Source organism: Pseudorca crassidens, chromosome 20, assembly GCF_039906515.1.
Source record: "Pseudorca crassidens isolate mPseCra1 chromosome 20, mPseCra1.hap1, whole genome shotgun sequence".
NCBI classification, from domain to species: domain Eukaryota; kingdom Metazoa; phylum Chordata; class Mammalia; order Artiodactyla; family Delphinidae; genus Pseudorca; species Pseudorca crassidens.
Genome location: NC_090315.1, coordinates 5517950 through 5532739, shown reverse-complemented (window position 1 = coordinate 5532739; position 14790 = coordinate 5517950). Strand labels below are relative to the sequence as shown.

The 14790-nt window shown below is 53.2% G+C and overlaps 1 protein-coding gene across 2 annotated transcripts; it reads right to left on the bottom strand.

The window, feature by feature from the left end:
* Positions 1 to 300: 300 nt before the first annotated feature.
* Positions 301 to 14789, bottom strand: TMC4 (transmembrane channel like 4). Of its 2 annotated transcripts, XM_067718985.1 has the most exons (15): positions 14489 to 14789; positions 13608 to 13818; positions 11561 to 11706; positions 10933 to 11165; positions 10673 to 10794; positions 3981 to 4128; positions 3284 to 3451; positions 2898 to 3061; positions 2510 to 2636; positions 2137 to 2234; positions 1626 to 1809; positions 1122 to 1252; positions 863 to 1018; positions 546 to 624; positions 301 to 439 (listed from the first exon to the last, which is right to left on the bottom strand). In XM_067718985.1, the coding sequence occupies exons 1-15, from the start codon at positions 14787 to 14789 to the stop codon at positions 371 to 373; spliced, it is 2337 nt and encodes a 778-aa protein (XP_067575086.1). In that variant the 3' UTR covers positions 301 to 370. The 2 variants fall into 2 exon arrangements, with proteins under 2 accessions (XP_067575086.1, XP_067575087.1); XM_067718986.1 differs by lacking the exons at positions 301 to 439; positions 546 to 624; positions 1122 to 1252 and having other exon boundaries at positions 869 to 1018.
* Position 14790: the final 1 nt, after the last annotated feature.

Genomic DNA, 14790 nt, shown 5'->3' with positions numbered 1-14790 from the left:
GTGTCCCCGCCCGGACGCTACTGAACGCGGCCTCTGATTGGCTGGCACTCCCGCCAGGTCCTCTCGCGGAAGAGCCCGCCGCGCCGACCCACAGGTAAACACATTTGATTGGTTTATGTCCCGCTGATGCCTTGCCCCGCCTTCTGGACGCGAGTTTCAAAAAGCACTCAGCAGCCTCAGCTGTGTTTATTGGTACTAGAAAGAGGTTCACTGGAGAGTCAGGGACTTAGCAGTGAATCCCAGGGCTGGAAAAGCATGGAGTCTTCTCCAGTTCGCTTATTTTCCAAATGATGTGGCCGAGGCTTACAAAGGATCTGAGGGCAGGTCTGGGTCTGAAAGTGGGAGGTCACCCTGAGCCAGGCTGGACAGGTCAAAGAGCTCTGTTGGCCGAGCTCAGCGCCACAGCGCGCTGTGCCAGGAAGACTTTATTCTGCGCCTCCTGAGGTAAAGGGTAAAGAGAGGTGGAGATAAGACAGATCTTCTCTCCACCCGTGTCCCTTTCCATATTCCCCAGGACCCCTTCCCAGGGACCGGGCCTGGCTCACCGTCTCTATCTGGCGTTTGAGTTCAGAGATGAGGCGTCCGTATGAGTTAGCCAGGGCCACGGTATACGCCATCAGGATGCTAGAAGAGACGGAATGGAAGCTACTCCCCAAACGCCCTTAGAATATCTTCAACGTAGGGCTCTTTAGTAATCAGGAGTCTGGACCTCCTCCTTCAGACTCAAGAAGTCTAGTATCCCAGCCCCCTCCTTTCCTCAGACCCAAGAGTCTGGGCCCCCAGCCCCCTTCTTTCTTGGAAGCAGGCAGCGAGACCCCAGGTCAGACATTCAAACTCAGACCCAGGAGTCTAGGGCTCTCACCTGGAGATCAGCAGAAGGGGCACAGCAAAAGCCTGGGTCCCCAGGAAGAAGAGAAATTTCTGGGCAGTCTGAGGGAGCTTGCAAATAGACTCGGGGATCTCGGCCCAGATGGACGACTGCCCCCGGAATGGACCACACAGCTTAGAAGGTGGGATCCTGAAGTCAAAGACAGGCAGAGCTCAAGGATGGCCAAAAGTCAGAACCCTGGAGAAAGGAGGAAGGAGGGAGGGAGAGAGAGGCAGGTGCCTCTCACACTTACAGGAAGATGCTATAAAGCACAGGAACGGTGGAGATGGCCAGACCCAGGAGAAGGACCAGGGGGAAGAAGAAGTTCACAGTGGAGGCCCGAAAGGTGCGGGAGGCCGGGGAGCAGGTGGAGAAGAGGGTGATCTGGTGGGGGGGGATGAGGGAATCTGAGCCCCAGACTCTCCTTCTCCACCATCCAGGAGCCCTGGTCCCTGGGCTCTTCTCCTCAGTCAGGATCCAGGAGCCCCAGTTCTTTTCCACTATCAGACACAGGAGTCCGTGTCCCCGCTTCCCTCAGACCTAAAAGTTGGGATGCCCTGGACCCCTCCTTCTCCCACATCCAGGAATCTGTCCTCCAGACCCATCCTCCGTCAGGATCTAGTAGTCCACGACCCTGGCATCCTCCCCCTACAGGACCCAGTAGTCACATCCCTCAGTCCCCTCCTCCCCCCAGGACCCAGACGCCCAAGCCCCAATACCTCCCGCTTCAGACCCAAGGGTGCTCCCTACCCCTCACCTTCTTCAAATAGAAAAGCAGCAGGAACTTGGCCGTGTTGAGCAAAGGCAGTAAAGGGCAGAAAAAACTCCCCACCCAGACCACTGTCTGTGCGTAGATGAGCCCCAGCACTTCGTCAGGCACCTGGAACTCCAGGGTCCCCGCAAAACGACCCAGCGCCCCGGGACAGAGGCCACACAGCAGCCTGAGGGGCGGGGTGAGGCGGGGCCGAATCAGAGGCAGGCCGGCCACGGGTTTCCCCGCCTTCACCGTCCCGCCCACCAATCGGAAGTGAGCATATCTGGGGCTGGGGCGGAGCCTTCAAGGTTCTGGAGGGGGTGTGTCTAGAGGGCGGGGCTTGAGGCGTAGAGGCAATCCTGGCAGTAGGGACAGGGCCGCAGGGAAGTGACTACGAAACTCGTGGAGGGGCGGGGTCTGCGGGCAGGGCAGTCAGAGGCAGGGCTAGAAAGGGGCGGGGCGAAAGAGAAAACTGGGTGCTGGGCGGGACCACAGCAAGGGGCGGGACTCTCACTTCCGAGGAAACTGGATGAGCAGCGTGACTGCCAGGCCGGTCAGGAGATCAAACAGCAGGAGTTTGTACATCTCCTGTCCCAGGCGAGTCTCCCAGCACTGAGGAAGGAAGAACGGGTCATAAAGACCTCAGGACCCAGACACCTGTAGACCCGAACGTCTGAGTCTCCAAACTGCAAGCTATGATATTCTATCAATACTTTCTCTGGGGGCCTTTAGTTTTTTTTTTAAATCCATACCCCTGTCCTCAAGGGGAAGGTATTCTAGCACCCCAAGCTCCCCTTTCCTCCCAAGCCAGGGGTCCGGACCCACCGGGCTCCTCTTTTCCTTCAAGGACCCAGGAGTCCGTCCCCTCCCCCACCCCTCATCCTCACCGGAAGTTCTTTGTAATTGTAGCCACAGGTTTTGCACTCCTCAGCGTCCGCATCTCCCCCGCAAGTGATCTGATTCCAGAGAGAGATGAGCAGGACCAGCAGGGAGGTCAGGCGGAGAAACACTGTCCTGGCAAGGGGAAGAGAGAGAAAGGGAATCAGCACTGACCAAGTGCCCACCACGTGCCTGGACTCTCCTGTGTGGAGCGTGCTCACAATTCTCCCCATTTCCCAGATGAAGAAAACTGAGGCTCAGTGACAGGAAGAGTCGGGATTTGAATTCAGATCCCACTGGATCCCATATCCTGACGATTTCAGTCTCTTATTTGCTACAACCAATGTCCCCCGACCAGCCCACCATCATCCCCAGCCCACCCCAGGAGTCCAGAACCTGAGCAGGATAAAAACGATCTGGCGGCTCCTGGTGTAGCCCTCCAGTGGGGCAATGAGCTTGAACACCGGTGGCAGCACGAAGTTGACCCCGGAGATGAAGATGGACGGAAGGTAATCCACCACGAGCTTCGGCAGTGGCATTCCCTGGATAAAAGACATCTCCTAGGAGGGAGGGTGGACCAAGAGAAGAGGCTCTGGGGTCCTGCAGGAGCCATGCTTAACGTCCTCCACCAGCCTCTTCCTCCTTCATCACCCTGAAGTCCAAACATAATCCCCACACACACACCAATCCCTCCTCTCTGAGATTCCAGGAATAGGCCTCAGTCTCCTCCACCCCTGGAAATGTAGGTTCCAGGCCCTTTCCTCCCCCGGGGCCCTCCACACCTGCAGCTCCACAGTGGCCCCTGTGGCCCAGTAGACGCCGTAGAAGGCTGCCCCCAGGAGTGCCAACACCGCCATGTTGAGCAGCAACCGCACGGACCACACCCTGGCTTGTTGGCCCAGCGTCCGCACCGCAGCCTGGCGCCGCACCGCTGCTTCCTCCAGCTCCACCTAAGGCCGGAAGAGACGTCCACTTGGGTTCCATTACCCTAGGTGCAGCCTGTGGTCCAGAGCCCAGGCTCAACGTGAACCGAGGCAGCACCGCCCCTCCAAGAACATCTATAATCCTTATCTCAGCCCATCCAGGGCCCTCCAGGTGACAATTGAGATCTGGCTCCGCCCCCAAGGCCCCACCCAACACGTCCAGCTCCTCCCAGGACCCGCCCAGCACTCATGCCTGGTGCTTTGGAGTTACAGTGCTACTTTATCAAGCCCTTTCTGGCCACACCCTTCTCTTAACTTTGAACCGAGGAGCTTTAGGTACCGCCCCTTTCCTGCTGCTAGCTTTTTCCTCTACCCTTTGACTTCAGGCATCCCTGTAGTGGCCTTGGCCCCTTTCCCCCAAGGCCCGCCTCCTTAGAAGAAAGCTCCGCCCAGCATCTCTCTGGAGGCCCGGTCCCTGGTCTAGGCCCCGCCCATTCTCTCAACCCCGCCCCCTCGGGTGACATTTGGTTGTAGGCTCCCCCACCCCTAAGCGCACCTGCAACTCAAATAGGATGTTGCGCTGGCGCAGCCGCACGTGGACCTCCCCGCTGAGGCCAAAGTCCCAGGCGGAGAACACGCGGTGGCTGTAGCTGGTCACGGCCCCTGACTCAGCCAACAGCGTCTGCTTCAGCCCAGACACCGAGCTAAGAGAGGGGAGATCCCAGAGACGGGGTGTAGCAGGACAGCCACAAGCGGGGGGGGGTACCCTTCTCCCCTTCTGGGGCAAACAGGGAAAATGAACTCTAAGACCTTGGGCATTTGGAGGCTGCTACCTGGTGGAGACACATACAGTCATTGTCGCCAAAGACCAAGAAAGAGATTGAGAGAGGCCCAGAGGAGGCCAGACACCCAAAAAGATAAGACAGAAACCTAAGAGATAAGGACAGCTCTCCAGAGAGAAGAGAACAGAGACTCTGGGGAGAGAGAGATTTAGAGGGAAGACTGAGACCCCCAAAGGGGGGCAGAGATTTCAAGAAAAGGGGACAGAGACTCAGAGAAAAAGAGATGGAGAAAGGCGGGGGGGGGGGGGGCGGGGAGTCCAGAGACTCAGAAAAGGAGGGGGCAGGTAAAGGGACTGGAGAGAGGGGGACAAAGACCCAGGGAGGGGGTAGAAAACCAGAGAAAAGGAGAGAAACAGAAAACTGAGCAGGAAGGCTCCACACCCCCCTTCGCCGCCCCGGCTCTGGCCCCCATCGCCTCTCAAGTGGGCCCAGAGGCCTCCCACCTGCTCTCCCTGCTAACACGTGTGCCCGGTCTCCGCTCCCGAGCTAGTAGAGCCTTCCTTTTACGCGGCTCCGATGGCATTCCCACTTAAAACCTATTCCGCAGCTTCTCTTTGTTTTTTGGCATGTGGAATCTTAGTTCCCTGACCAAGGGTGGAACCCGCGCCCCCTGCAGTGGAAGGAAGCGCAGAGTCTTAACCACTGGACCACCAGGGAAGTCACAGCTTCTCTTTGTTCTTGAGTCCTAGGCTCCTTCATAGCATAGCCCCCCTGATCTGGCCCCCACCTACTTCTCCAAGCTCAAATCCTGTCCACCCCCGCAACCTCCTCCTCACCTTTCATTTCCCAACCTCTTTCCACCACAGGGCCTTTGCACTCACAGTCCCCTCTGTCTGCAATGCTGGTGTCTTGGCTGTTCACCTGGCTGGCTTCCTCCCACCATTCCTGTCTTCCTCTACAGGTCACTTCCTCAGAGAGTTCTTTACTGACCACTCCATCTAATGAGGGTCCCCGCCCATTATTCTCTATCACAGGGGGGCAGCAAACTACAGCCCTGGGACCAAATCCTGTTTTTGTAAATACAGTTTGATTGGCACACAGCCACACCCACTCATTTTCCTACTGTCCGCAGCTGCTTTGGCCCGGCAGACTCTAGTTGAGACAGAGACCACATGGCCTGCAAAGATGAAAATATTTCCTACCTTCATTTTTTTATCAGAAACAAAAATTGTGCTGATCCCTGCTCTATCGTATCCACCATTTGTTTTCTATATAGTTCAGCTCCCAAACTCAAATTGCTGACTTGCTTGTTTATTTAACAGTCTTATCTCGAAATTTATCTCCCCTACTCGACTGTAAGCTGTATAAAGGTAGGGGGACCCCCATCTGGTGTTCCTGGGCCCTGTCACGGTGCCTGGCATTTAGGAAACACTCCTTTTTTTTTTTTTTTTTTGTGGTACGCGGGCCTCTCACTGTTGTGGCCTCTCCCGTTGAGGAGCACAGGCTCCAGAAGCGCAGGCTCAGCGGCCATGGCTCACGGGCCCAGCCGCTCCGCGGCATGTGGGATCTTCCCGGACCGGGGCACGAACCCGCGTCCCCTGCATCGGCAGGCGGATTCTCAACCACTGCGCCACCAGGGAAGCCCCCCTTTTTTTTTTAAAGTTCTTGGTTTCTTTCTTGATCCCAGTCCCTTCCTGTGGGGATCTCCCAGGCTTGCCTGAATGCCAGTGAGTCTCAGGTTTGTAACTTCAGTCCAGACTCCCACGTATGCAACTGCCTACTCAATATTCCCTCATCAGTCCAAAAGGCATCCCAGAATCAACTGTTCCAAAACTGCACCCCGGATATTCCCCAACAAAACCTGTTCTTTCTACAGCCCTCCCCATCTCAACTGACAGCAAACACCTGGAGTCATTCTTAACTTCCATCATTCACCACACCCCACATGCAATTATTAGAGAATCCTGTGGGCTTTCCTCTTAACATATATACAGTCTCCCTTTATATAAAGAACAAACGGGCCAAAGGCAAGCTATAGTGTCAATAGAAACAATGGTGGTTGGGCACGGGGGTGGGGGATGTAGTAAGCTGAAGAGATATTGAGGAGCTTCTGGAAGCTAGTCATGTTCTAGATGTGGATGGGAAATGTACCAAGATCTATACTTTGGTTTGTCCATTTTTCTGTGTGTGTGTGTGTGTGTGTGTGTGTGTGTGTGTGTGTGTGTGTTGTCATGCCATGCAGCTTTCAGGATCTTAGTTCCCCGACCAGGGATTGAACCCAGGCCCCAGCAGTGAAAGCACAGCATCCTAACCACTGGACCACCAGGGAATTCCCTGTGATTTTTTTATTTTTAATGAGAAATATATATGGTCAACTAATATTTGACAAGGAAGCCCACACACTCAGTGAGGAAAGGATAGTCTCTTCCATAAATGGTGTTGGGAAAACTGGATATCCACATGCAGAAGACTGACATTAGACCCCAACCTTAAACCATTCACAAAAATTAACTCTAAACAGATTTAATACTTAAGCATAAGACCTGGAACTGAAAAACTCCTAGAAGAAAACAGAAGAAAATCTCCTTGACGTTGGTCTGAGCAACGTTCTTTTGGACGTGACACCAAAAGCACAAGTAACCAAAGGAAAAATTAATAAATGGGGCTACTAAAAAGCTTATACACAGCAAAAGAAACAATCCAGAAAAGGAAGAGGCAACCTACAGAATGAGAGAAAATACTTGCATATCATCCATCTGATAAAGGGTTAATATCTAAAATATAGAAAGAATTCATAGAACTCAATAGCAAAAAAACAAAACAAAACACCAACCAACCAACCAGCCCAAACAACCCCATTAAAAAATGGGCAGAGCAATAGAATAGACATTTTTTCAAAGAAGACAAGCAGATGGCCGACAGGTATATAAAAAGGTGCTCAATGTCACTAATCATCCGGGAAATGCAAATCAAAATCATGAGCTATCACCTCACACCTGTCAGAAAGACTGTCACCGGACTTCCCTGGTGGCGCAGTGGTTAAGAATCCGCCTACCAATTCAGGGGACACGGGTTCGAGCCCTGGTCCAGGAAGATCCCATGGAGCAACTAAGCCTGCATGCCACAACTGCTGAGCCCATGCGCCACAACTACTGAAGCTTGCATGCCTAGAGCCCGTGCTCCGCAACAAGAGAAGCCACCGCAATGAGAAGCCTGCGCACTGCGATGAAGAGTAGCCCCACTCACCGCAACTAGAGAAAGCCCGCATGCAGCAACGAAGACCCAACGCAGCCAAAAATAAAATATTAATTAATTAAAAAAAAAAAAAGAAAGCCTGTCACCAAGAAGGTAAGAGATACAGATGTTGGAGAGGATGTGGAAAAACAGGAACCCTTGTGCCTTGTGCACTGATAACGGGAATGTAAACTGATTCAGACACTAAGGAAAAAACAGTATGGAGTTTCCTCAAAAAAATTAAAAGCAGAACTACCATATGATCCAGCAATCCCACTTCTGGGTATTTATCCAAAGAGAATGAAAACAGGATCTCAAAGTGATATCTGCCCCTGCACGTTCACTGCAGCATCATTCACAGTAGTCAAGATATGGAAACAACCTAAGTGTCTGTCAACAGATGATATATTTTTTATATACACACAATGGAATATTATTCAGCCATGAAAAAGAAGGAAATCTTGCCATTTGAGACAACAGGGATGGACCTTGAGGGCATTATGCTAAGTGAGATAAGTCAGACAGAGAAAGACAAATACTGTATGAGATATCACTTATATGTGGAACCTAAAAAAGCCAAATACATAGAAACAGATTAGAACAGTAGTTACCAGGGCTGGGGCGGGGGGTGCAGGAACTGGGGAGATGTGGGTCAAAGGGTACCAACATCCAGTTATAAAATGAGTAAGTTCTGGGGATCTAATGTACAATATTCTGCCTGTCGTTAACAGTGCTGCATTATATACTTGAAAGTTGCTAAGAAAGTAGATCTTAAGTGTTCTCACCAAAAAAAGAAATGGTAACTGACTTGATGGAGGTGTTAGCTAACCTATGGTGGTAATCATATTGCAATATATAAAGGCATCGAATCAACACAGTGTACGCCATCAACCTACACAATGTTATGTGTCAATTATATCTCAATAAAGCTGGGGGAAAAAAGAAATTCAATGAAAAAAAAAACTAAACTCAAAACTGACCACTTGTCACCACCCTGGTCCAAGCCACCTCTCTTGGTGATTTTTGCAATTGATTGCAATAATCTGGTAACTATTCTACTTGCTGCCGCCTTGCCCTTAAGCTCTCTCCCTCCCTTTTCCTCTCCCCAGCTCCCCTCTCTTCCATAGAGCCACAGATTCTTTTCTTTTAAAACCTAAATCAGATCAGGGTGATCTGCTCAGGCACCTGCAATGAGTCCCATCTCAGAAACAATCCCAATTCCTTACGGAATGTGGGCCCATCCCCTACTGCTCCCGCTGTCTACTCGCCCCCCCCGCCTCTCTCTGATCCAGCCCCACAGGCCTCCTTGTGCACCCTGAAACACGCCAGCCCTGCTCCTCCCTTGCTCCAGCTGCACCCTCTGCCTGGAATTCCTTTCTCCAGGTATCTGAGTGACCAAATCCCTCACTTTCTCAATGTCTTTGCTTAAACACCATGTCCTCAATGAAGCTTCCCAGACGCCCTATTAAAACAGCAGCCTAGGGGCTTCCCTAGTGGTGCAGTGGTTAAGAATCCGCCTGCCAATGCAGGGGACACGGGTTCGAGCCCTGGTCCGGGAAGATCCCACATGCTGCGTAGCAACTAAGCCCGTGCACCACAACTACTGAGCCCACAAGCCACAACTACTGAAGCCCGCGCGCCTAGAGCCCGTGCTCTGCAACAAGAGAAGCACCGCAATGAGAAGCTGCGCACAACAACAAAGAGTAGCCCCCGCTCGCCGCAGCTAGAGGGAGCCGGCGCGCAGCAACGAAGACCCAACACAGCCAAAAATAAATAAATTAAAAACAACAAAACACACACACAAAAACAACAGCCTGGCCCCTTTCCGGTAAGTGGCCTGAGGTGACCTCTAGAAATGGTTCGCTATTCACTTGACCCAGAAAACCCCCCAAAATCATGCAAGTCAAGAGGTTCAAATCTTTGTGTTCACTTTAAGAACACTTGTGAAACTGCCCAGGCCATTAAGGGTATGCAGATCCGAAAAGCCGCCAAGTATCTGAAGGATGTCACTTGAAAGGAGCAATGCGGATTTTTTGATGATGCTGATTCACTTTGTTATACAGCAGAAACTAACACAACATGGTAAAGCAATTATACTCCAATAAAGATGTTTAAAGAAAAAAACAGAAAAAGCAATGTGTGCCATTCCGTCGTTACAATGGTGGAGTTGGTAGGTGTCCCCAGGCCAAACAGCGGAGCTGGACGCAGGGTCGGTGACGCAAAAAGAGTGCTGAATTTTCACTGCGCATGCTCAAAAATGCAGCGAGTAATGCTGAGCTTAAGGGCTTAGATGTAGATTCTCTGGTCACTGAGCACATCCAGGTGAACAGAGCCCCCAAGATGCAGCGCAGAACTTACAGAGCTCACGGTCGGCTCAACCCACACATGAGCTCTCCCTGCCACATTGAGATGAACCTTACTGAAAAAGAACAGATTGTTCCTAAACCAGACGAGGAGGTTGCCCAGAAGAAAAACCTGTCCCAGAAGAAACGGACGAAACAAAAACTTATGGCCCGGGAATAAATGCTGCAAAAAATAAACACACAAAAAAGTAAAAACAAAAAGCCCGCAACAGCCTGGGGAGTTCCCTGGCGGTCTAGTGGTTAGGACTCAATACTTTCACTGCTGGGGCCCGGGTTCAGTCCCTGGTCAGGGAACTAAGATCCCACAAGCTGTGTGGTGCGGGGAAAACAAAACAAAACAAAACAGCAACCTGGCCCAGTATCACTGTCAGTCCCCCTCACCTGCTCTGCCTGTACCCGATCACCCTCTAACAAGCCATGCAATCCACTTATTAGGGCTTATTGCTTATCGCTGGTCTCTCCTGTTAAAATGTCAGCTCCCCCGGGACCAGACTGTTGGATTTTTGTTTGTTCGTTCTTTTTTGCCAGCTGCCTAGAACAATGCCCGGCCCATAGTATCTGCTCAATAAATATCTGTTGCATGAGTGAATGAATGACCTCTATTGGTTTAGCATTCTCCCCTCCAGAAAAGATGTAATTAACTTGCTTGCTTAATATCTTACCTTCCCCACTACACTGTAAGTCACAGGAGGGAGAAACTTCTCATCTTTAGCCCTGGCCTGCAGCAATCATGAAGCATTTTAAAATTCGATTGCAACTCAAACGGAGAGAAAGGGACCACAGAGCAAGCCTCGGGATTCTGGAGGAGGGCATCTATCACTGCTACTCCCCTATGGTCTGGGGGGCCTGGGTGTAGGGGTGTCACTGACCGGTGCAGGATGAGCAGCAGGTAGAGGAGGCAAATGGCAAAGGTGGAGCACAGGTAGGTGATGGCCAGGTGTGGGCGGGGCGGGTAGAACCCATAGAAGAGAGGAGACCATTCTAGAAAACCCTGGGGGAGGAAAGGCAGGGCAGGGGTCACCACGGGGCTGGGCAGAGGCAGGGTTCAGGGAGCTGGGCCATCAGGGTCGGGGGTCACTGAGGGCACCAAGGCTCAGAGCGGGGGCTTCCCAGGGACCCAGGCACGCACCTCTCCGGAGAGGAAATTGAAGAGATGGGTGGAGAAGGTGACCAGGCTCTGAGAGCCGGGCATGTAGGAGCCGCAGGGTGAGGAGGCGTTAGGGGCAGGGGGACCAGGGGGAGCCCCTTCCAACCAGGTGGGCAGCAGAATCATGCAGGCTGTAAGCACGGAGGCCAGCACGTTGAGAAGCAGCAGGAAGCGCAGCAGGGAGAAGTAGGACTCGGTGCCGGCGCCAAACTGGCCTGCAGGGGGCAGCAGACAGGCCGCGGGCTCCTTTCTGGTCCCAGACCCCTCCTCCCTCAGACCCGGGAGTCCAGCCCCCAGCCCCTCCTCCCTCAGGCCCAGGGGTCCAGCCCCCAGACCCCTCCTCCCTCAGACCCAGGGGTCCAGCCCCCAGCCCCTCCTCCCTCAGGCCCAGGGGTCCAGCCCCTCCCCCCTCAGGCCCAGGGGTCCAGCCCCCAGACTCCTCCTCCCTCAGACCCAGGGGTCCAGCCCCCAGCCCCTCCTCCCTCAGACCTGGGAGTTCAGCCCCCAGCCCCTCCCCGCTCAGGCCCAGGGGTCCAGGCCCCCAGCCCCTCAGCCCTCAGACCCAGGAGTCCAGTCCCGTCCCAAGATGCCAGACCAAAGCCCACCGTACCCCCAATCCTCTTCAGCGTCCAATCCCAGGGCTGCACGGAGCGCAGGCCTTCCCGCACCTTCTCCTTGGACCTCCGAAGCAGAAGAGTCCAGTGGGTGGCCCTGGACCCCGAGCCCTGAGCCACTTGGTTCCTGGCAAGGCCCTGTCTGGGAGCGAAACAGAGTCAGACACAGAAAAGGAGGGGCCTAGTGGCCCCAAATGGAAACCACCCACATGTAGAAACAACCCAATCCTTGAACCAGGAAGTTAGTTGAAATACATTCCTAACACGGGATACTCCATAGCAATGAAAAGAAACACACCTAATGCTCGGCATAGGAAGACAGACAGAAAATAGACTGCAGAGTTCAATTTACACAAAGGCACAGAGCAAACACTGTTAAACTCTTCTCTTCAGGGCTGCGCACACAGGTGGCAACGCTACGAAGAAAAGCAAGGAATGGTCCTCAGTGAAAGTCTGGGAAGAAGAAAGCGGGGGTGCCCTAGGTGGCGTTTACCTGGACCTTCACTTTGGGAAAACTCTTTAAGTTTTTACATGATGTTTCATGCACTTTTCTGTCAGTAAATACCATCATAAAGTAAAAAATGAAAAAAAAAAGAAGATAGGTAGGTGTGATATTGTGATTTATAATAAGAAATATATATTTGGTAGTGTATGATGATCTTACATGTGGAATCTAAAAAAACCGAACTCAAAAAAATAAATAAATAAAAATTAAAACAAACAAACCAACCAAACTCAAAAGAGCGTAGGATGGTGTTTACCAGGGGCTGTGGGGGTAGGGTAGGGAAATGGAGACGTTGGTCAAAGAGAACAAACTTCCAGTTATAAGATGAATAAATTCCGGGGATTTAAGGTACAGCATGGTGATTGTAGCTCATAATACTGTGTTGTACACTTGAAGCTTGCTAGGAGAGTAGACAGTCAATGTTCTGACCACTGAAAAGAAATAGTAATTATTTGACGTGATGGAGATGTTAGCTAGCACTACTGGGGTAATCATTTTGCAATCTATCAATATAAGTACAGGGCTTCCCTGGTGGCACAGAAGATCCCACATGCCGTGGAGCGGCTGGGCCCGTGAGCCATGGTCGCTGAGCCTGTGCATCCGGAGCCTGTGCTCCGCAACGGGAGAGGCCACAACAGTGAGAGGCCTGCGTACCGCAAAAAAAAAAAAAAAAAATATATCAAATCAACACATTGTACACCTTAAACTTGCACGATGCTGTATGTCACCTGTATCTAAACAAAACTGGAAAAAACTGTTTAAAAAAGAAGCATATATTCGGCCTTTGTCCTGTTTCTGGCACACAGCTCCTAAATCCTTGAATTTCCTAAGTGGTGACAGTGATAAAGGTGCGCTTTTTTATGTTAATGAGGTTATAGCTCCAGGTAGATAGCGTCAGAATTGAGTTGAGCTGTTGGACATCAAGCTAGTGTCAGAGCGTTGCTTGGTGTGGGGAAAATTCTCCACATATCGGAATCGGTGTCAGGATTATGTAAGGAAAAGGGTCAGTTTTCAAGGGCTCCCTGAAGAGTCACACAGGACCCCGTTCTCGGAAGGGCGTCCCACTTGCTGTGCTGTTTGAATGCTGTGCTGTTGCCGTCTTAAGATGAGTACTAATTGTGGAACAGGAGACCCAGCATTTTCAGCTTTCACTGGGTACTGTAAATTATGTAGCGGGAGAGAGGCAAGAAAGAAATCAAAGAGTGATAGGCTTTGGAGAGGGGGAGGCAGAGCAGACATAAAGCAGAGAGGAAAAACACCTGACTGTTTCAGACACCCAGAGAGAAATAGAGGCAGACAGCCTTGGAGGGACAGAAGACACAAGAGACGAGAACTTGGGAGAGAGAGAGGAGAAAGAATCCCGGAGGCAGGACTCCTTGGAATCAGAGAAGCACAAACACAGACTGGAGAAAAAGGAACCCAGAGGCAGCTCTGAGAGAGGCAAGGACCGACAGAAGAACAGAGTGAGATGGAGACAGAGCCTCCAACAAGTGGGAGGATGGTCCACACCTGGCTGGGAAGTGGGAGGTGGGCCTCACCTGTGTGCCCGTCTGGCCTGCATGGGCCACGGTAGTTCCCGGGAAGGGCCAGGCTCCTGCAGCTCCTTTTGTGTGGCTTCTGCAACCGACTGGATGCTCCTCTGTCCGTCCTCCTCCTCCTCCAGGGCCCCCCAGGGCAGCACCCCAGGGCCTCGGTACCGAAGGGTAGCAGCACTGGGGAGCTCATTAAGCACAGAGGACAGCGATGGACCTGGGGCAGGAGGACAGGCGGCTGGGAGAGTCCAGGCGTCCAGGCCCCCGGCCCCTCCTCCCTCAGACCCAGGATCCAGACCCCCGGCCTCTCCCCCCTCAGACCCAGGATCCAGGCCCCCAGCCCTCCCCCCTAAGACCCAAGATCCAGGCCCCCGGCCCCTCCCCCCTCAGACCCAGGATCCAGGCCCCCGGCCCCTCCCCCCTCAGACCCAGGATCCAGGCCCCCAGCCCTCCCCCCTCAGACCCAGGATCCGGGCCCCCAGCCCCTCCCCCGTCAGATCCGGGAGTTTGGAATCCCCGGTCCCAGACACCAGCCCCATAACCCTGCCAGGCACCCAAGTGTGGCCCCTCCAGGCCCCTCTACCCCAGGGCTGAGGAGTCCGCTCCTCAACTTCCTTTTCCGTCTAATTCAGGTTGTGATCCTGGCCCCTCCCATTCCTCAGACAGCCTCAGATATTCCAGCCCCTAGCCCTCTCCTCCTCCAAGACTCCGGGTCTCCAGGACCCAGAAGTCCCAGCCTCTGGGTCCCCTCTCCCCCAGAGACCCGGGAGCCGAAGCCCCTCCCCCTTCGGCCCTGGGGTCCCAGGAGGCAGACCTCCGTTCTCCGCCTCCCTCAGGACTTCTGCCGACCAGGGGAGTGGGACCTGACCTTCCTCGGGCTCCCCTACCTGTTCTGGTCTCCCGGGGTGCCGGCCATCCCCCAGAGGAGGCCCAGGCCTCCTGTTCCCACATCGGGCTCTCTTCAATGGCCCTAGCCGCGGATCTGTTCCCGTCTCTAGGGCCAGCAGAGCAGGGACTGCCCCAGGTGAGGGAGGAGCCTGAGACAGGGCCATACCTGGCCGCCAGGTGGCCCGGAGGAAATACCCCGCACTTCCCATAAACTATCAGGGCCTCTGCTCCGAAAGGTCTCCTGGGAGCTGAAGTCCACAGATGCCTGCGTGGCTCCCGGGGGGATGGGTGGTAGCACATC

What these genes read in the sequence shown, in the direction of transcription:
- TMC4 (XM_067718985.1), bottom strand. Translation starts at nt 14,789, where the DNA reads ATGTGCTACCACCCATCCCCCCGGGAGCCACGCAGGCATCTGTGGACT. An exon ending in ACATCCTATTTGAGTTGCAG is followed by an intron (nt 3,452 to 3,980) that starts GTGCGCTTAGGG and finishes TTCCGGCCTTAG; the next exon opens with GTGGAGCTGGAGGAAGCAGC. An exon ending in TGCTTTTCTATTTGAAGAAG is followed by an intron (nt 1,253 to 1,625) that starts GTGAGGGGTAGG and finishes CCCCCCCACCAG; the next exon opens with ATCACCCTCTTCTCCACCTG.